At 34.2% G+C, this 22955-nt stretch overlaps 1 protein-coding gene across 8 annotated transcripts in view; it reads left to right on the top strand.

The window, feature by feature from the left end:
* The window catches only part of LOC140436979 (retinaldehyde-binding protein 1-like), a 124486-nt gene that overhangs the window by 76820 nt on the left and 24711 nt on the right, over nt 1-22955 (top strand). For all 8 annotated transcript variants that reach the window (XM_072526176.1, XM_072526171.1, XM_072526177.1 and 5 more), the window contains one exon: nt 4474-4657. In XM_072526176.1, coding sequence (XP_072382277.1) covers nt 4474-4657 — 184 coding nt within the window. The remainder of the gene's footprint in view (nt 1-4473; nt 4658-22955) is intronic.

Genomic DNA, 22955 nt, shown 5'->3' with positions numbered 1-22955 from the left:
GCATTGTTGTACGTTTGGCGACTGAATATCATAAATTTTTACTTAGAGATTTTCATTTTTAGATTAATTTTCTTCCTGTCTTGTTTACGCATTCCAATAACTCTTGAAAACCTTGAAAACTATTACATAAAATAGCAGTGTCGTCAGCGTATCTAAGATTCCCCGTCATCCCTGTCATCCTTGTCATCCTTGTCTGAGACATCTTTGAATGTAACATTCGTCGGATAATCTTCTATTGACTAGAACGACTGCTTTCTGCTTCCAATATAAGTTTTCTATGATACGTAGATTTTTACCACAATGATTTAGGTTCTTAATATGTTCAAAATAACAATAAGTGTTAGGAAATAATTATTCAATAGTAGTTTGGGTGCAGGAGATGCCTTGAAACGAGAGAAGGAATATTTTCTATGTAAACACTACTTCAACGATGTTGAAAGTTAAGAAAACCCATATACATGTGCTTCATTGATTTTAAATGTGTCTCATTGCCTATTGCATACTAAATTAATTACTACCTTGCAGAGCATCCAACTATACACGGTTCACAATTTGTTGATAGCTCACTACAAGTTTAACCCTAATTAGAAAACTGAAATACAGAGAGGATAGGTAATACGATATAATAGTAAAAACCAACCTAAAACTGACGGTTTAAGACGTTTTCGACTAACCCACCTTATATCTGAAGGAATACAATACCTTATAATCCTATTACGGGGGTATTTTGAATGGTTAGACATGAACGACTAGTGTCGTAGAGTATATGATTGAAACATTTATTTGAACTAAATAAATATATTTTTTAAATTGTACTTATGTAAATTGTATTTTTTAATAAAACTTATTTATTTTATTCAAAAATAAAAAGTTTCTTGCCATTTGTAAAAGATACATTTATTTAATTAAGGAAAAAGGCGTCAAATGTCGCCTGGCAAAATTTCCAATGTGTTTTAAATGTATCCATTATTTTCGAATCCGGAGAAAACTAATAAATATTTTTGAAAAATTTAAACGCAGAATGAAAGATTACATTATTACTCAGGGCAGAAAGTCCCTGAAAACTTCTACAATGTTTATTTTAATATGTTATGTAACAGGGGTGAAAATAAAAGAGAAAATATAGTATAATTTTTAATTGAAAATATTGCATGCAAAAGAAACTTTTTATTTATTCTAAAAAATATTTCATTCTGCCTTTAAATTTTTCAAAAATGCTTTTTAGTTTTCTCAGGATTTGAAAAAAAATGGATACATTTAAAACACATTGAAGATTTTTACAGGCGATATTTTGCGCCTTTCCCCTTTAATACCTTACGATTACAACTACTATTACTTACCTTATATAATTACGATTAGAAAACTATTCAAATTCAAAATAAATAGGATCAACTTCGGAATCCGAGTCGTCTTGAGGGTTAATAATTAGGTTAATAATCTCTACGGTCGCATCAATTATGTTATCAAGATCCCACATTTTTTGTTCTTCTTCTATTACATGTCTTACTGCATCTTTCCAGTTTCGTTTTGTAATATGTTATAAAGACTCGTATAACAATTCACGTACAGCTTGTATTTTATATGATGTATTTTTTCTAGCCACATAACTTTTCATTTGTGCCCAAATGAGTTTAATTGGATTTATTTCGCAGTGGTAGGGTGGAAGTCTAAAGACTGTGATGTTTCGCCTTTCCGCCATTTTGTCAACTACGTATTTCTTGAACTTAGATTTGTGTTGCCGGGCAATTTTTAAAAGTTCTGCTTTTACCATTCCATCTTCGTAAGGCAGATACTTATTCCGCAGCCGGTCAAGAATATCCTGTTTCTTCCACGCATTCGTTAGAAGTCTTTCTACTAGTCGTGAATGATAAGGTGCATTATCTAATACTATAATTGAATTTGATGGTATGTGTTCAATCATTTGCTCAAAATACTCTTCGAAAACATCAGCACTTTTCATCCTGGTAGAAGATGGGCCTTTCTTCAGCCCGGAATTTTCGTATGAATCGTAGATAATTTCTTCTCCAACATTCTCTCTTTAAGTTTTCGTTTGTATTTGGGTTAGCTATACCGTGTTTTTTTCTTTCTGATAGGAACCTATATAAAGTTGACTCTCCTACGCCAGTCATGTTGGCACAACTTTCGACTATGTTGCGAACAGTGTTTGTGGGATTCTGAGAAACCAGAGCATCGTGAACATGATGAAGCCATCACAAGCAATCCAACAAAACGAGCACGAGCGAAAGGTACGTATATGTTCGTAGGTATATGGAATAAAAAATCACTCACGCACTGCATATAATTCGCAAAAGAAATATTCGAGACGCTAATTACTGCCGTAGACGCGGAAACACCGACGAGCCGTAAATTACATGCGATCAAAAACGTACTAAACAAAAAAATTGTTTTCGTTCGTAATAACTTCACCCTTTCAAGTTAAGTTTCGAATATAATTATATTATTAAAAATCTGGGGAATTCCATCTTAATTATCTTGCAACGAATAGTACATTCGGATATGAATTCCAGGTTTTCTAGTAAAGTGATTAAACGCGAAGATTAGTATTGAAATATCCAAAGAGATAAGGTATTCTTATTTACAAAATTGTTAAAGGTTAAATTCTTATTTTTATTAATATAATATAATAACCAACATTAGTCGTGAAAGTTTTAATTGTTTTTTTGCTAAATATATTAGTATTAAAATATTATCAATATTGTATATAACAGTATTAAAACATTATATTATTATTTAATGAATAAACACCTTAGGAACGCCTATGATTTACGCCCATTTTTATGAGTTTGAGGCATATTTCGTGCTCTCAACAATTTGTGAACAGAGAATAGATGACAAAAATATCAATTTTATTGCCCAACTTTACTGAAACCAAACAGCCATATTAATACAAACAACAGAATATCGAAGCCAATCAGTATAGAACGATGCGAGAATGAGGCTTTTGTGACAATGCTGATCACCTTGTCTGCTCGTGAGAGTTTTGATTTTTTAGCGACCGTTATTGCGAGAGGTTATGATATTCTCTGGACGTCTTAGTTTCGATACCCCCGCTTTGGTTCTGGATGGATTTGCTGTGCTCCACGTCACAGAAGCCGTTTTTGTCTCTTCCTTAATCTTCTTTGTTCTTGCTTAATTATATATATATATATATATATATATATATATATATATATATATATATATATATATATATATATACTACATTTAATTTGGGACCGAGCTTTCGACATCCATTCTTAGCCCTCAGGTCACTTCACTAGCATACTGTTCACTGTTCACTGCATTGTTCTCATCAATGTTCAAACCCACATGTCGGCTTTAATATATTGACGATACCCTTCTCCCACAGAGTGGATAAGATGGTATCTTTTTAAACCATTCTAAATAATATACATTCTAGAATCTAGTTCACGATAGAGATATAAATGTAGATATCATTTTGGTTATCTAAAATAAAATGTCATTTATCAGTCCAGTAAGTTGCTAATAGGCCTCCAATTATTGCATTCATTTTCTACCACTTCCAGTTTTCCGGTTTCTAGCAGTCCACAACATTCCACGTACCAATTTTAAGGGTACTCCACATTTTTATTCCAATTGCTGACTTTCCATAGTGTGCCCAGTTTACTACATCATTATTTCACATCATCAGCCACGGACTCTTACTGTCACCAATTGATAATAATTGGTATATTACTATCTATTATATTGCCATACTTAAAGCTCATACTTTTAATTATAGTTCTTGGGGCAAAATAACGCAGTGGAGCCCCACTTTTTTCCGTGTGAACATTACAATATTTTTACTAATTTTTGCGGCCTTGATAAGCTATTTCCAATCATACGGATGCAAATTTTAGAATCCCTAATTTTTTTTTCTTTCATATCGGCAAGAACGTCAACCTGAAAATATTTGTGACCTTTGGGATGAATTTATGGTCTAATGATTTTAGATGAGTTTTATTACCGACTAACCACAGTAAACGAATATCATATATTATATGAAGTTAATATTTATATAAGTATATTATAGTACAATAACTTGTACACGTACCTACACATTGCACAGTATGAATCATCAGTGCTAGAATTATAGAATATAACATAATGGTACGGACGGTACATTTTTAATTTTCATTGACATCTTATAAATTTAAATATTGTGTTTATATGGGATTAAGTCACAATTTATTGTTAAAAAATTACATTTTTAGCTATTTGACATTTCGATTTCCACTCCGGAAAAAAAAGATTATTTAAGAAATGTGTGAAAAGAGCATAACCGCCAAATTTTAGACAATTCTCAAATAATCTTTTTTGAAAACGATTTCTAAAGTGGAAACCGAAACTTCAAATATTCGCAAAAACTGCCACAAGAAAACAGTTTCGTAATTTAGTTAGTTACTTTTATACACATTAAATAATCTGTAGTTTCTTTAAATATTTTTTTAGACGGATGTCAAGTATACCAGTCCGAACAGAAGAAAACGACGTCTACCACTATTTCAATTTACATGATTCCAATTATAGAAATTTTGAAATGATACCTATAATGAAGGTATCATATATGCTAATGGACATCGCCCAAGAAAAAAATCCCCCTAGTGGTCTTTTTGTAATTATAGATATGAAAGGAGTAAGTATGAATCTCTTGGTTAAGTTCATTTTCCACAATTATTATATTATTTAAATACCGTTGTCACGGTTAATAACGATCAAGACAAAATTATAGACATTTCGATCAAATTTACACACCAATCTATTATAAAAAAAGTTCAAACATTCGTAAAAATGTCTCCAAATTATATGCCAAAATATTCTGGTCAAACAGTCAGCAAGTTAAATATATGCTTTCTTCATAATTTAACTATATGCTTCCAAGCAGATCGATTTTAAGCTACTGTTGACCACCTTCTGACTCCCAGCTTCTTTAAATCTTCTTCGTTACCGTCGATCAAGCTGAGACGAGGTCTGACTGAATGTATTTTGCCTTCTGAGGTCACCTACTTGTTACTTGATACTTGATATAGTTCGCACAACTTACTCATGAACGGCTTCGTAGATCTTTTTTAAAATGTCTCTCATCTACTAGTTGATCTTCTCTGTTCCTTGTACTAATCCAAGGAAGAGTCTCTACTCCGTAGATTACCACTTGTATTACTATTACTTTGTAGACTTTGATTTTTGATGTTTTACCGAGCAGCTGCCTTTTAAATATTTTATATAACTGTGCACCTCAAGAATAAAAAAATACGTCAGAAAAAATTACATACAGCAAAGAGAAATATATAAATGACAAGATAAGATAAGTTCGATATTTTGATATGATACGAAAAAAAGAGTGGCAGATCACAAAACATATATTCGTGTAGAATACAGGAAAGTAGAGTACACGAAACATAGGGATATAGGCAGTTAAAGGAGACAGAATTGGTAGATATATTATATAGTACATATTAACAAATACGTAGTGATTCTCTTCTAGATCGTATTGCTCTTTTTACATTACTTATTACTTTTATTACGTTATTCTTTTCTCCATTTTCTGTTTCTCCATATTATCAACATATGTTAAACTAGAGGACCTTGTTGATTTTTAATCCCCGAATCTCCGCAAGAACAGATGTATTTGTTTTTCTAGCTGTCCAAGATATTCGAAGCATTCTTCTCTAACACCACATCTACAAGACATCGATTCTTTTCCTGTCTACTTTTCGGGTAATCCACGTTTCAGAGTAATAGCTAAATATTAGAAAAACCAGTGTTCATATAAGATTGATCTTAGTATTTCTGTTTTATGTATGATTTTCACATTTATGTGCGATATAGCGATTATACCATATGTATACGTCGTGAAATTGCTTGGTCGTAGCTCCCAATGTTATTGTCGGTGCTGTCTAAATAAATAAAACTCTCAATCACTTCATATGCTCTGAATTTCCGTACAGTTGTTGGTGGTTTTATCGACAATCGTTACAGTAGAATATGGGTCTCTCAAACCAGACAGACACACTGCGCATGCGTCAACATAGACCAGACCTAGCGTCGGTAAGCATTGGATCTGCATTACCGGCCAACGTATAACTTAGCATGGTTCCGAACCTTTTAGTCATGACCGAAACCATTTCAAGTCTTTTAATTATATTTTAACTGTTTAATATTTTAATTTCTGTTAACCATTTTTTTATTCTTATGTTATTTTTAATTAATTAATTTTTTAAATTAACGAAAAAGTCTTTCAGAGGTAGGATTTGAACCCGTATGAAATATTTACTAGACCAGCTTACTGCACGCGACACCACGAGCGATTAATGTTATGCGCTCAAAAGAGTATAATATAATCCGGTTAGCAGCTGTGTAGGAATTTTAAACATATAGGTATATTTTTATTGCTGACAAATTAAGTGACTAAGATGAATATACTAAGAGATAGAAAAAAAAATAGCAGGTTAGGTTCTCGAAATAAATCAGTGCGGTAACAACTCATTTATATTTTTTTAAATAAAAATTATCTATTATAAAAAAAAAAAGTTATTAATTAGTACTAATAAACGAAAACTATCATTGACCCGGCAATATTAAATTGATATATAGTGGTAAACCGCCGTACAGGATTTTAAATCGACACCTTGTAACAGCCACACCGCTCCATGGCTGAATACCACCGAAGTTACCATGACAGTGTCCACCGAGAGTGAAGGGTGACAAGAGACAGATATATATGTTTGTTTTGTTGTTGTAAGATGTAGGTTAAATTGTAATACATGGTTTTCCTTTTAATAAAATCGTGTAAATCAATATTCACAGTCATTACCTAACTATTTTAACTAATACCCACATCACAACTGGCACCCAACTTGGGCAAAATAGTTTAAAGTGTAGTTCGTACTGTGAAAATCGTAAAGTTTCATTGTGAACAGAAAAAAAGTGTTTTTGCCCCCTCCATTGTAAGGTGATTAGTGGACATTTTCACTTAGTTTAGTGCTTCACAACAATAAATCTACTGTGTATGTGACTGCTGTGGAAACTCCGCACAGACCATCCAAAAACATCCTGTGGGAATATCAATCTTCCACTACAGACCATTCAAAACATCCTGTGGGAATATCAATCTTCCACTAGGCCATTCAGATACATCCTGTGGGAATATCAAGCTTCCATTCAAGGGTATTTACAAGAAATAAGCAACAGAAACTGTAAGCCTTTAATTTTTATTACTATTTTTGTGTTAAACTTGCAATCACGGCAACAAACGATAAACACAGTTATTCGCTTAGGTCGACGACGGTTTTTAGTTCAAGCGAATCAACATCAGCAGAAATGTCTTCGGTAAATTTAACAAGCGAACAGTTTCAAGCCTTATTAAATACAATAGCAAGGCCTATTTCGGACTCAGGTAGTTTAGCAAAATGCGCTTCTCGCTTCGATGGATCAAAGGGGGCTGATGTAAAAGCTTTTATAGATGCGGTCGAGATCTATAAAGAGTGCACCCACGTATCTGACGCGAACGCATTAAAGGGTATACCCATGCTGCTAGACGGTTTCGCCGCCACGTGGTTTCAAGGTGTTAAAAATACGGTAAACACGTGGGCCAGCGCCATTAATTTATTACGATCGACTTTTGGACCTCAAAAACCAGCCTACAGAGTATATCGGGAACTGTTTTCGACGGAACAAGATGCTAAAATTCCGTGTGACATTTTTGTATGCAAAGCGCGCGCGATAATAGCTCAGTTACCGGCAGATACATTAACCGAAGCCACTCAATTAGATATGGTATACGGTTTGTTGCATAGGAGAATACGTGAAAAAGTAGCACGTGATAAGATCAATACATTTAGCGAACTCTTAAAAGAATCGAGGCAAACTGAAGAATCCTATGAAAATCCGGAAATAAACATTAAAAACGAAAACGAATCAAAACGGGTACGGTGTAGCTTTTGCAAAAATCCAGGTCACGTGAAGGATGAATGTCGAAAATTGGCCGCAGTCAGAACCAGGGAAGCAGATTCTCGAAAATCTTCGGTTGAGCCCAAACCTAATCCTCCTCTAGTAACTTCTCATACTAGCCCTAAACCAACCTTTTCCACTTCGAATCAGATTTCGTGTTATGGATGTAAGACTCCTGGATTGATTAAGAGTAATTGTCCAAAATGCAAATCATCCAGTAAATCCTCAGCAGTATCTGAATTTATGCTTGCTGAAACAGTTAATGTCGACCAACAGTTACACAACAGTGCTACAAACCTATCAACTAAACCCATTGTTCAGGTCACTATTGAAGGTCATGTAGGTCATTGTTATCTTGATTCGGGAGCACAGTGCAGTATTGCTGGCTCTCAGCTAAGAGATATCCTCTTGAAGGATGAGGTACCCTTTTCCACAAAAAGTGTAGACATGACCCTAGCGGATGGTAGGACTACTTCTACTACTGTTTTGGTCTTTGATTTAGTTGTTATCTTACAAAACCGCTCTCATAGCATTTCCTTAATTTCTGTGCCCACACACACAAATAGTCGTACCTTACTGGGGGCAGACTTCTTAAGAAAAGCTAACATCATTCTAGACATTCCTAATGACTCATGGTTTTATGGTGATGTCCCTAATATCCCCTACTCATTTGTTCCAGATCCAGCTCAGGTCAGCTCTCCTTGCCAGGTCAATAGCGTTACTCTTGCTCATTTAGAACTACGAGTAGATGAAGGAATTTCTCTATCCTTAGAAGAAAGATCCAATCTTAACAACATTGTTAAGGAAAATTCTGATTTATTCATATATAATATAGACCCTACTCCATATGCTGAACACTCCATTGTATTGGTTGATGATGTACCAATATCTGTTCCACCTTACCGTATGTCAGAGCCCAAAAGGCAATTACTGCGTCAGGAACTAGATAAACTTTTGGCTCAAGGCATAATCGAAGAGTGTGAGTCCCCATATGCTTCACCCGTGGTACTTGTGCCTAAGAGAGATGGAGGTATCAGATTAACAGTAGACTATCGACGCTTAAACGCAATAACACGTGCAGATAAGTACCCTCTGCCACGTATTGAAGATATTTTGCATGCAGCAAAGGAAACCCGATTTATGACTACCCTCGACTTAAAATATGGTTATCATCAAATCTCTGTAAGAACAGCTGATCGTGACAAAACAGCCTTCGTGTGTCCATTTGGCACCTTTCGTTACACACGCATGCCCTTTGGTATGTGTAACAGTCCCGCTAGTTTCCAAAGGATGATTGATAAATTTCGTGCTGGTCTTCAAAATCTGAATATCCTAGCTTATTTAGATGATCTGATAATATTATCCCCATCCTTCTCTGATCACATAGACGATTTGAAACAAGTATTCAACCGGATGCGCCTATTTAAATTATGTCTAAATAGAGCAAAATGTTCATTCGCCTGTGAGGAAGTCCTATATCTCGGACACATCCTTTCACCTTTGGGTATCCGGCCAAGTGAAAATAAAGTATCTGCCATATTAAACATGACACCACCCCTAAATGTTACTCAACTGCTAAAATTCCTGCAAACATGCTCATGGTTCCGTAGATTCATTGAAAATTTCTCACATGTTGCTAAACCTTTGTCGAATTTAACCAAGAAAAATGTGAAATGGACCTGGGGAGCAGAACAACAAGAGGCCTTTGAATGTCTGAAACAATTATTGTGTTCCGCCCCAATCCTACGACAAGCTGACTGCAATTTACCTTATATACTTCGTACAGATGCTAGCAATTATGCTTTGGGGGCATGTCTTCTCCAGGGGGAGAAAGAGAACGAACGACCTGTAGAGTATGCTTCGAGACTTCTGACTCCTGCTGAACAAAACTATAGCACTACAGAACGAGAAGCTCTCGCTGTGGTTTGGGCAGTGAAGAAATTTCGAGGATACTTAGAAGGCGCTACTACAATAGTGCAAAGTGATCACCAAGCCTTAAAATGGCTAATGACCTTAAAGTCCCCTACTGGACGGTTAGCTCGATGGGCTTTAGAGCTTATGCCATATGACCTAAAAATAGAATATATCACAGGAAGAAAAAATGTAATCGCAGATACTCTATCAAGGCCTCCCATGACAGAAGTTCCCATCATAGCTGAAGTTCATCTAGTAAGAGTAGATTTTCCAACTCTTAGTGTTGCTGATGTTCGAGAAGAGCAGCTTAATGATCCAGATGTTGCCAAGATTATTAGATGTTTAGAAGATCCCTCTTCTGACACAAGCGTAGATTTCAAGAGGTGGGCAGAAAGAGGATATATCATGAACAATGGGATATTATACCGTTATACTCCTGAAGTAGATGAAGAAGAGCCCCAATTGGTAGCGGCTAGTACACGTATTCCCCACATACTGCATGAGTACCATGATTCCGCTACTGCTGGTCATTATGGAGTGGAGAAGACATATCAAAGAATAATAAAACGCTACTATTGGCCTGGAATGAAGAAAATTATCTCTGACCATGTAAGTAAATGTCTTGAGTGCCAACGCTATAAAGTCTCTAACCTCAAACCCGCTGGTCTCCTACAAACCCCTGTTCAGTCCCAGAGGTTTGAAGTGCTATCTATTGATTTATTTGGGCCTTTGCCCCTCTCTCCTCAAGGTTATACATGGATTCTGGTAGTGGAAGACACTGCTAGTCGTTGGGTAGAATTATTCCCGTTAGAATCTGCTACTGCCGCTGCCTGCGCCAAGTGTTTCATAGACAACATAATCTTACGATACGGAATCCCTCGTCGAGTCGTCAGTGACAACGGTACTCAGTTCGTGAGTGCAGTAATGCAACAAGTGGCGCATTGTTTTGGGTACCAACAGAACCTTATACCTGTATACCACCCGGAAGCTAACCCCGTCGAACGAAAAAATAGAGACATTAAAACTCAGTTAGCTATTCTAACAAATAATGACCATTCGTCTTGGTCTGAAAAGTTACCCGCTATACGGTTCGCGATGAACACTGTGAAGTGCGACTCAACCGGTTTCACTCCTGCGTACCTCACGTTCGGTCGCGAGTTACGAACTCCTGATGATGCAAATCGTGATTTTCGAAGCATCATAGCCAAGGACAACTTCGTGCCACAAATCACGCCCTATCTAATAACTTTGAGTAAAGCTCTTAGTGAAGCCCGCGAGACACATGAACAATCCCAAGATAGACGTAAGAAGTATAAAGACTGCCACCGCCGCTCGGTTTCGTTCGAAGTAGGTGATATTGTGCTAGTCGATTCGCATACACTAAGTGACGCGTCTAAGTCCATAACTTCGAAGTTCGCGCCGCGTCGTGACGGACCCTACAAGGTGACCAAAATGCTGTCCCCTACAACCTATGAAGTTTCACACATCGACACTCCGGATGTTCCTGCTGGAAAATATCATGTCTCAGCCTTGACGCCTTTCCATGCCGATCCAGAAGATCCGTGCCCTGCTCCAGTTCAACCTCTCCGTAGAAGAGGTCGTCCAGTGAAATCCTCAGAAGCCGACCCTCCTGCTCCACTGGTCTCCTGCCCAGAGTCTTTGACCCTTGGGTTAGACGATAGCGAAATGGGCCCCCCTGTTGGAGATGACCTTGCTCAAATTGAAGCTGAACCTGAACCTGACCCTATTGCCAGACGTAGACAACCCTGACCAAAACGTTGTCATTGCTGTCCTGTAGAGCTCTATTCCTGCTTAGACTCTGTTGCCCCACCCGCGAGTCGCCAGGGTGGTGCAAAGGGGGAGGATGTAACAGCCACACCGCTCCATGGCTGAATACCACCGAAGTTACCATGACAGTGTCCACCGAGAGTGAACGGTGACAAGAGACAGATATATATGTTTTGTTGTTGTAAGATGTAGGTTAAATTGTAATACATGGTTTTCCTTTTAATAAAATCGTGTAAATCAATATTCATAGTCATTACCTAACTATTTTAACTAATACCCACATCACAACCTTAAAGAAATATCAGTTTCTAGTTGTTGGATATTTAACGAGATGACCCAACTGGTTGACTTTAAACGAATATTAATATAGATACTACCCCTACAATTCATTGAACGTCTGCTGCTTGACAAAGGCGTACATTGACCTTTAATGCACACTGGTTGACACAGTTCTCTCATGCACACATAACTCGTACACTGCTCAATATAGACATACAATTTTCGTCATACACTCCCAATCAAACAACCAGTTTGAATGGTAACAATAATTTTTAGGAATTTATTCACAACGGGGTACTCAGAAACTTCATTTGCCTCATACACTTTTTGTTATTCTAAATCATTGTCTTTTTTAAATGCAACACAGATGAATGTCGTTTCATCCTGTCAAAAAACATCTTACTTTCACTCTCTTATACTTTAACTTTATTGTTGGAAAAACTTTTAAATATTCGGAATTTAATAACATTTATTCAATCTAGCTATTGGAATGATACCAAAAATATTTTTTGTGCACAGGGTTTTCAGAACTTTCATTTGCCGTTGCTATTCTAAACCATTGTGATTTGAAACACAGCACAAACATGTGAGCGAGCGCGACGACCATCGCATCAACCTTTCAATGAACGATTCTTACTATATTACTTAATCGTGTTACCAATAAAAATCGCTCGTGCAAGACGGAATAAGAACAGAGATGGTAAAAAAGGTGGATAACTCTAGAATCAATAAAAATCCTTAACAGATGCATAACAAATTATAGTCGTGGCACAACACACAAAAAGAGAGATCGAATAAACACGAACCGACCAATTAGTCTTTTACCACACCCATGTAAATTATTAACAAAGATTACAACAAATAAATTAGATTTATACCAAAGAAGGATTCCACTAAGGATACAGTACGAATGATCATCACACACACTCAGAAAAATGCAAAAATTCCACTCAAATTGGCATTTTTTAATAACGCTTGCGATTCCATAGAACAATGGGTGGCAATGGGTAGTTTATGCATTAGACAACGGCAGAATAGACCCCGATATAAAAAGCTCTTGGAAAACATTTATAGGAAAGCAAAATTTAAAGTTAAAATCTGTGAAAGCTCAATAAGGCACTATTAATGGGGAGAGGTGTCAGACAAGAAGATACGATGTCAGATAAGTTCTTTACACTTGCTTTGGAGGATATTTAAAAAAACTGGAATTGGAACAAAAAATGAAGGTATTAACATCGATGGAGGCTACTTAAATCACTTGCGATTTTTAGATGACATTATACTGATTAGCACTTGTGCACAGGAGTTACAAGAAATGTTAACAGACTTAAGCATTGGAGATAGTACCACTAAATATTGAGAAAATTAAGGTCATGTTAGCTGCAAAGGTTGAAAATGTAGAAGAATATGTGTATTAACAGTGTGTAACAGATTATGTGTCCTACTAACTATCTTGCCGTTGGTAGGTACGTACTTCTTTATAAAAAGGTATATAGATACAAAAGGACTTGGGTTTATTTTTTTAATGGAATTTTCACTTGCATAGGAAATTTAATACTGTATTTTTTAAAATGTTATTTTTTTTATTTAACATAATTTTATTATTTTGTCAATTTAGAAATAAGAGAAAGTACCAACTTGCTAAAAAGCATACCCATACACAAAAGTGATGATAAATGTATTGTGCAAATTATAGAGTTATATTACTTATTAACATAGGATATAAAGTATTTTAAACTATCGAATAGGGATTATTAGTGTGGAATTAGAAAAACTTAATAAACCGTTGATCAAGTATTCACTATTAGGCAGTTAATGAGAAATGTTGGGAATACAAAAAAAAAAACATTAAACTAGTTATTTATAGATTTTAATAAACAAACATATGATATAATCATAAGATTGAAACTATGAAATGACATGGCAGAACTAGCTTTACCTAAGAAATTAATTAATTTAACAAGCAGTAGGTAATCTACAAGTAAAGTAACATTTGAAAGAAAGCTGTCGACTTATTTTTAAATGAACATTGAGCTTAAACAGGAATATTCCATGTTTCCACTAGTCTTTAACATCGCTTTGGAGAACATCGTCTGGAAAGCAAATACAGAAAATTTCACAGATTAATAATCAGGATCCTTATTATACGGATGTTCACCTATGACTTTAATATACTAGCGAATATAATTATTAGTAACTGTTGCTTTTTAAACATACGATGACCTTTATATAACAAATAAAGCCATTAGAAAGGGGGATAATGTCTACTATCCATCTAGAACTGGCTGATTTTCTTCCTTTGGCATTGGGTCTATATATTACCATAGAAAATTAAAGCCAGATAATAATATGAAATGCTTTTTTAACAAGTAAAATCAATAAACAAATATATATACATAAATATTATATAAATTCCAAATATTTACAAATTAAAATATGCGTGGTAATGATATTAAAAAGTAGTCATAACCTAAAGTGATTTTAAAAAAGGTGAACGAATTAGCGTAACAGCTGTTCTGAGAACTAAATATGATAAGACGAATTGTGGATATCTATGACATGATACGGCAGGAAAGATTAATGACTTTACAGCTGATTGCCACATAAATATCAATGTAACGCAAATAGGATGATTTTGTATAAAAGACAAATAATATTATATAATAATCTATATATAGATACAAATAGTTAAATAAAACTACAACTATTATAAAATATAGTAAATATTTGTTTAAATAAACGTAAAATGTTCCACTGAAAGTTAACGATAAATATTAAAAAATAAAGGTTAATAAATGTTTTTTAATTCGCGGCACAAGATTTAGTAACAAAATGCATATACTACTAGTAAACGTTACTCGATGCAGCAGCAAAGTATGTCTGGCAACAAATATGTAGGTTGTACTTTACCTCAATAGAATCATAGCAACAGCTATCGAAAAAGATGTCTTCTTTGACATACATCAAACACAAAAGAATCGGTGATAGCGCAAAGGGCAGCTACCCCTTAACCAAGACACGACTGTCTTATTTGGCAGATGGAACTCGTCTCTTCGATGACTGAGCAGCGTCCACCTCTACTCGATGGAACGACTCTTTGTTATACTGGGCTAATTATACGAAAAGAATCAAAACTAACCAAAAGTTTGTTAATATTTTAACACTGTTTTTATATAGTTGCGAAACTACAACAACAACAACAAAAACTTACATTCAATACCAAAAAGCGCAAAAACCGGTTCCTCCAAATAAACGAGGATCAAAATATATGACTATTATAACAATAGAACGACGAAACATGATAGGACATATTATTTCAATAGAGAGTACAACTTTGAAATGATTCATCTGTCTAAATATGTGGTAGCTTAGATAACTTTTTAACAGAAACCTTACAAAAGAGATTAACAACAGAATACAAACTAGCAATCGCTCCTTGTTTAAAAAAAAATAAAATAAAAAAATATACCATGCAATACCAAAAAAAAAAATAAGAATTTACCATGCAGTCGTAAGACATAGAATAACGTATGTACGTGAAAAATAGACGACAAAAAAAACAAAATAAGAGTTGATTGAGTGTCGCAGAAAGAAGAATTATTAGAGAAATATATGAATTTGTTATGGATAATGTCACAAATCAATACAGAGTGCGAAACAACCGAGAACTAATTGATTATATAACCAGCCAGGTAAAGTAAAAACATAAATAACATCTTGTTGGGCATAATACCTTGTAAAAATAATATTATACATTTTTGAGAACGAACTAATATTAACTTCTATTTGAAGATCGAAACGTCAAATAAAATACGTAATAATAAATATTTTGACATATTTCTTGCATTCTATCCAAAAAATTAAAAAAACAATAAAGTCGGACATACTGAGATGGATTAATAAATACTATAGAATACAGGTATTTTCAGCTACCCGATATTTTAATACAATAAAATTTGGTGTAAACATATTGGACAAATGAATAAATTTTAGTATTAAGTATTTTTGAGTTTTTAGTGTTATGTGATTAGGCTTCATATGAATATTTGGTTTTTATACTACACATAATGTAGAGAAGAGCTGTCGTAACAATAAATACTTAAATAATTTTAATTTTAACATACTTTTGGAGTAAAACGCTGAAAGTAAGCTACAATAGTTACTTTTACGTATGTTATTTAACGTTTCTATCTCAAAATTCCTTTATTGGAGTTCTTTTACAAACACGTACATTATTGTGATAACAAATTTTTATCTCAAAATTTAGGACAAACCACTTTCACGATGTGAGGTTATATTGCCATTTCTTCTTTTTGTGGAATTAATAATGATATGAGTGTTATACATATGTTTGCTACATAGACATATAATACAAATAGACTGATTGCTGCCATACAGTCGCGTTTTCCCAATGCGACAGAGAAAACTGATGCAAAACAGTCCCTACATATCTTTCTAATTACCAGGTTATCCGTTGAACACCTAACCTAAATGACTTAAACGACCAATAACCTGACAGGTCATGTGACCTGTCACGTGACCACGACCAATAACCTGACAGGTCACGTGACCTGTCAGGTTATTGGTCGTTTAAGTCATTTAGGTTAGGTGTTCAACGGATGACCTGGTAATTAGAAAGATATGTAGGGACTGTTGCGAGCGATTGCTAGTTTGTATTCTGTTGTTAATCTCTTTTGTAAGGTTTCTGTTAAAAAGTTATCTAAGCTACCACATATTTAGACAGATGAATCATTTCAAAGTTGTACTCTCTATTGAAATAATATGTCCTATCATGTTTCGTCGTTCTATTGTTATAATAGTCATATATTTTGATCCTCGTTTATTTGGAGGAACCGGTTTTTGCGCTTTTTGGTATTGAATGTAAGTTTTCGTTGTTATTGTTGCAGTTTCGCAACTATATAAAAACAGTGTTAAAATATTAACAAACTTTTGGTTAGTTTTGATTCTTTTCGTATAATTAGCCCAGTATAACAAAGAGTCGTTCCATCGAGTAGGGGTGGACGCTGCTCAGTCATCGAAGAGACGAGTTCCATCTGCCAAACAAGACAGTCGTGTCTTGGTTAAGGGGTAGCTGCCCTTTGCGCTATCGCCGATTCTTTTGTGTTTGATGTATGTCAAAGAAGACATCTTTTTCGATAGCTGTTGCTATGATTCTATTGAGGTAAAGTACAACCTACATATTTGATGCCAGAATTACTTTGCTGCTGCATCGAGTAACGTTTACTAGTAGTAAATGCATTTTGTTACGAATTTATCTTGTGTGCTGATCTCTATTAAATCTTGTGCCGCGAATTAAAAAACATTTATTAACCTTTATTTTTTAATATTTATCGTTAACTTTCAGTGGAACATTTTACGTTTATTTAAACAAATATTTACTATATTTTATAATAGTTGTAGTTTTATTTAACTATTTGTATCTATATATAGATTATTATATAATATTATTTGTCTTTTATACAAAATCATCCTATTTGCGTTACATTGATATTTATGTGGCAATCAGCTGTAAAGTCATTAATCTTTCCTGCCGTATCATATCATAGATATCCACAATTCGTCTTATCATATTTAGTTCTCAGAACAGCTGTTACGCTAATTCGTTCACCTTTTTTAAAATCACTTTAGGTTATGACTACTTTTTAATATCATTACCACGCATATTTTAATTTGTAAATATTTGGAATTTATATAATCTTTATGTATATATCTTTGTTTATTGATTTTACTTGTTAAAAAAGCATTTCATATTATTATCTGGCTTTAATTTTCTATGGTAATATATAGACCCAATGCCAAAGGAAGAAAATCAGCCAGTTCTAGATGGATAGTAGACATTATCCCCCTTTCTAATGGCTTTATTTGTTATATAAAGGTCATCGTATGTTTAAAAAGCAACAGTTACTAATAATTATATTCGCTAGTATATTAAAGTCATAGGTGAACATCCGTATAATAAGGATCCTGATTATTAATCTGTGAAATTTTCTGTATTTGCTTTCCAGACGATGTTCTCCAAAGCGATGTTAAAGACTAGTGGAAACATGGAATATTCCTGTTTAAGCTCAATGTTCATTTAAAAATAAGTCGACAGCTTTCTTTCAAATGTTACTTTACTTGTAGATTACCTACTGCTTGTTAAATTAATTAATTTCTTAGGTAAAGCTAGTTCTGCCATGTCATTTCATAGTTTCAATCTTATGATTATATCATATGTTTGTTTATTAAAATCTATAAATAACTAGTTTAATGTTTTTTTTTGTATTCCCAACATTTCTCATTAACTGCCTAATAGTGAATACTTGATCAACGGTTTATTAAGTTTTTCTAATTCCACACTAATAATCCCTATTCGATAGTTTAAAATACTTTATATCCTATGTTAATAAGTAATATAACTCTATAATTTGCACAATACATTTATCATCACTTTTGTGTATGGGTATGCTTTTTAGCAAGTTGGTACTTTCTGTCATTTCTAAATTGACAGATCAGCTGTTTAATCGCCTGTACAGAATTTTCTCCTCCATTTTTTCAAATATATATAAACAGTAATAAAAATCACTGCAAAGTACTTAAGATCAAGGAAAGAATATCATGGGTTATTTTTGGTTTCGTCATAATTTACCCTGAAATTACTAACATAATGCTCTTATTCCCATATGTTGAACTTTATATATAGTACCAACATATGCTAGTCATTTACCATCATACTAATTTTATACTAATCGAATGAAAACTATTAAATTAAAGTCAATTTCATGTAATCAAATGCACCATCCTTAAACACAGTCATCTAAAAATAACGCACCTCAAAAATATTGACAATATACCAAAATGGCTTAAGCATTGAAAAAATTAAAAGAATTGTGAATAGAAATGGGGGGAGACATATATAAAAGAAGCAGAACAGCATAAGCTTACCGCATGAGAATATTTTTATATAGCAATTTGTGTCACAATTTTATAGTTTTTCGAAAAATGAACTCCGATTTGAAGATTAAAACGTCAAATAAATCATAAAATCATGTTGAATCTTATTCCCAGGATAAAACTTCAACAGTTACAAAACGTCACAAGAAAATAATTAAAAAATAATGAAAAATCATTGTGAAATTTAAAATCCATATTTATTTATACCTCTAGTATCTCAGAAAAGAGTAATATTTGTATAAGGCCTGTAGGCATATTTTGAGGTATAAAACTTCAATTAAGAAATTGGACATTCTTCATAAATTACCCTGTATATTCTAATATGTAGGCCTGTTTAAGTTTTGCAGACTTAGAAAACACTGAACACACAAACATTTATTCTTTTGTGCACTAGATTGTAAAACAGGCATAATCAAAACAAATATTGTCTAAAAAATATTCTACTCCAGTTTAATACCAATACATCAGATATTATAAAAAAATTGTTATAGGTGTAAATTTTAGATAAAAACCAAATGATAGAGCATATAGTGAAATCTTAATATCTTGAAATAACTGTATCGAGCGAGAACAGTATTGATGAGGAAAAGAGACCTATTGCTGAAGACGTGAGAAAGCAATTTTCAAAAGTGAAGGGTACTTTAACTACATTAAATAAAGTAAGAAAGCAATTGGCAAAAGATACTTTAAATACATTAAATAAACTACGCGTTACAACCTATCATAATACATGGATATTCGTACCGCAGAAACAAGACTAGTAGTAAACACGTCGAGGTGATATTTATATTTAGATACACTTGAAATGAGAATCTTAATAATAACCAAAATTAAAAATCCTAATACACAGAAGAAATAGTGATATGCGGAAGATACTCAGGATAAACAACATTCATTAATGGCTGCAAGAAAGAAAGGAAATAATGAACCAGTCATATTAATGTAATAGCAGAGGACAGAGTATTTTAAATAGCTCTTGACAAGTGCTTAATTAAAAAAAAAATAACACAGATTGTTCAAAAAGAGGGGACGGTAGAGAGGACGTAGTAGAAAATATTTAAAAATAAAAAGCATAAGCATGTCTTTTCGCACTCTTTAAGTAATGAAAATACGTAAAGACTAAATAGAACCCGGAATAGACATGTAACTTTTGATCTCTGGGATAAACCTATCTCCTGCGCCGATATAATATATTATGTAATTGAAATTTTATACACTCAATGTAACTGTTGATTTGCTTATTATCCATATATGAGTTCTGACCAATATTACAAACTTATTTACTTTTCACAAAGAGACGCTTTTTTACCAACAGATACTATACAAATTTGATTTGAAATATCGTCGAAAAGTAATAGTCAGTATGTAAAATTTAAATTTTTAATAAAAAATAAAAAGAATAGCCATTACTTATGGGGTTCAAAGAAGGAGCCTTCTGTTCAATATAATTTGGTCAAATCGGTTCTTTTTAGGATCAACTATTCTAATTATGTCTATAAATATTGAGGACATATCTAGAGATAAAGAAACTTTACTTTAGTTAACCTTATGAGACATATGCGCTTATACAAATGTGACATATTTTTAGTGCAGGAAACACATAGAAGACTGAATTACGCCAAACCTAGGGTAATTGGTATTCAGCTTATCGCTGGAAATCACATGGCAATTATGGAAATGCTCTCTCTGTGGACAAAGAAACAAAGAAAAACTCAATGTGAGAGAGGACAAAACCAGTCAGCTGAGGGAACCTTTTAACGATGTTGAGCTTGCATCCACCATCTACACGTATAATGAAAAATGATATGGCTCCCAACATTGAGGATCTAAGCGCACAGCCAATTACGAAATTTGGAACAAAACCACTACAATGGCTTTTCCGGTGCTGAATGATATACATGTACTTAAACTATGCAGAAACCAAAGTCTGGATACAAGCCAAAGTTATTACCTTGCTTAAACTCCAACGACCACAAGAGCTATCGGCCTATATCTTTATTTCGTCGGCTATTTAAAATACTTTTGCACACGATCCTTAATATATAATTTCACCGATAGTAGAAGAAAAAAACAGGAAAGATCATGTACGTTAAAAATAATAAATCTTACCCAACACAGCGAAAACAGGTACGAAAGATATCAGATATCCTGGGTGGTATTTGTCAATATTAATGCCGCTTACGACACCTTAAATTAAAGGACAATGCTTCAAAAACTATATAACATTTCCTTAGATAATTAGTTCACTTGTATTATCCGCGTATGCCTACAGAAAAGATTTTTAGTATGACTTAATGGCAAGAATACCAGATGGAGAATGCAGAAGAACGGTCTCGCTTGAAGTAGCGTAATGCCATCTACACTGTATTACATATACACAAACGATCAACCCATACCAGTAGATAATAGGACGAAATGTAGACGATATTGTTGCACAACCAAAAACTTTTGTTGCTGAAGTGGAGAAAAATTTAAATGATGCCGCAAATACTATAAAAATACACTACGAAAGAATTTTAAGCCAAACTAACAAAAACTCAGTTGTACTTCTTAAATTTCCGTAATACAGACGCTTTTACAAAACTTAATATTCAATAGTGTTATGTAAACCTTGAACTCTGGACTTCCTATAAATACCTTGGAGATAGTTTATATCGCACGCTGTCATTCACAGAACATTGTTTAAAACTAAAAGGCAAACTGAGGACCAGAAATAATATTCTCCGCAAGCTTGTCAGCTAAAAATGGGGCGCACATCCTTCCACCCTTAAAACATAGACGCTTGCACTATATGGTTCTGCTGCCGAATATACCTTGCCAGCATGGGTGATACCAACACATACTTGTCACGAATATTTAGTTATAAGTGAGTCAACAAAAATCACCAGCGGAAGTTTGTTACAATAAGACTCAGATCCATACATAAGATCTACCATATCGTAGCTATCACCATACCTAATATTCGAAGATAACTCGCTAGAGAACGAAACAAACAAAGTCTAGATTCGTAAAATCCATTCCACAAATACCAGCCCTTTGTATGCCGACTCAAATCAAGAAAAAACTGTAAGATATTACAGAAAAACTCATCATGACAAAAAAAAGAAGTTGATCCCCGCCAATTGAATTCTAATGAGGAACTTCCTTCTGGTAGTTATTATTCTCATTCTGCCTGGAGGATTCTTGTCCGCAAATACCGATAACCTTTATAAATGTGGGGTGGTGCAAGATTCATCACACCTTCTTAGTTGTCATAGGCTAGAAAAAGCTTGCACAAAACACGATCTCCTGCACGCAATTTACTTTGCAATTTAAAGTGCTCTTTTCTGAAGAGCCAAGGTTTAATTATTTGGACTCAACATGTAGAGTGAAGTCAGTAAGCTATTGCTTATAAAGATAATTGCACATTTGACACTAACTACTTATATTGATTACTTATTACTTAGGCAAGAGCTATGAAGATGTATGAGAGAGAAATGGATTTCTGAGAAGTACGTAAGGCTCGTGAAGAATATGCATGAAGGAGCGTACACCAAAGTAAGGACTGCTGTCGGATTTTTCCAGTAACGGTTGGTTTGCATCAAGAATCTTCATTGAGTCCTTACCTGTTTAATGTTGTTATGGATGTACTGACAGAGAAAGTAAGGGAGGGGGCTCCTTGGTCAATGCTCTTTGCTGATGATATCGTGTTAGTAAAGGAGAACAAAGAAATGTTGGAGAAGAAGTTGAAGTGTTGGAGAACAGCTATTGAAGAAGTAGGACTTAAGGTTAGCAGATCGGAGACGGAGTATATGTGGTTGGGAGGAAGAGAAATAGTTGGGGAAGTAGAATTGCTTGGAGAAAAGCTAGGACGAGTAGTAGAATTTAAATATCTTTGTTCCTACATAACGGAAAATGCAACACTAGATCGAGAAATTGCCCACAGAGTACAGGCTGGTTAGTTTAACTGCAAGCTAATGAGCGGAGTACTTTGTGATCGAAAAATCGGGGAAAGGCTGAAAGAAAAGATATGCAAGAGTGTGGTGAGACCTGCATTGGTGTGCGGCGTG

Source organism: Diabrotica undecimpunctata, chromosome 3 (genome assembly GCF_040954645.1).
Source record: "Diabrotica undecimpunctata isolate CICGRU chromosome 3, icDiaUnde3, whole genome shotgun sequence".
NCBI classification, from domain to species: Eukaryota; Metazoa; Arthropoda; class Insecta; order Coleoptera; family Chrysomelidae; genus Diabrotica; species Diabrotica undecimpunctata.
This window is presented reverse-complemented; position numbering and strand designations above follow the sequence as displayed.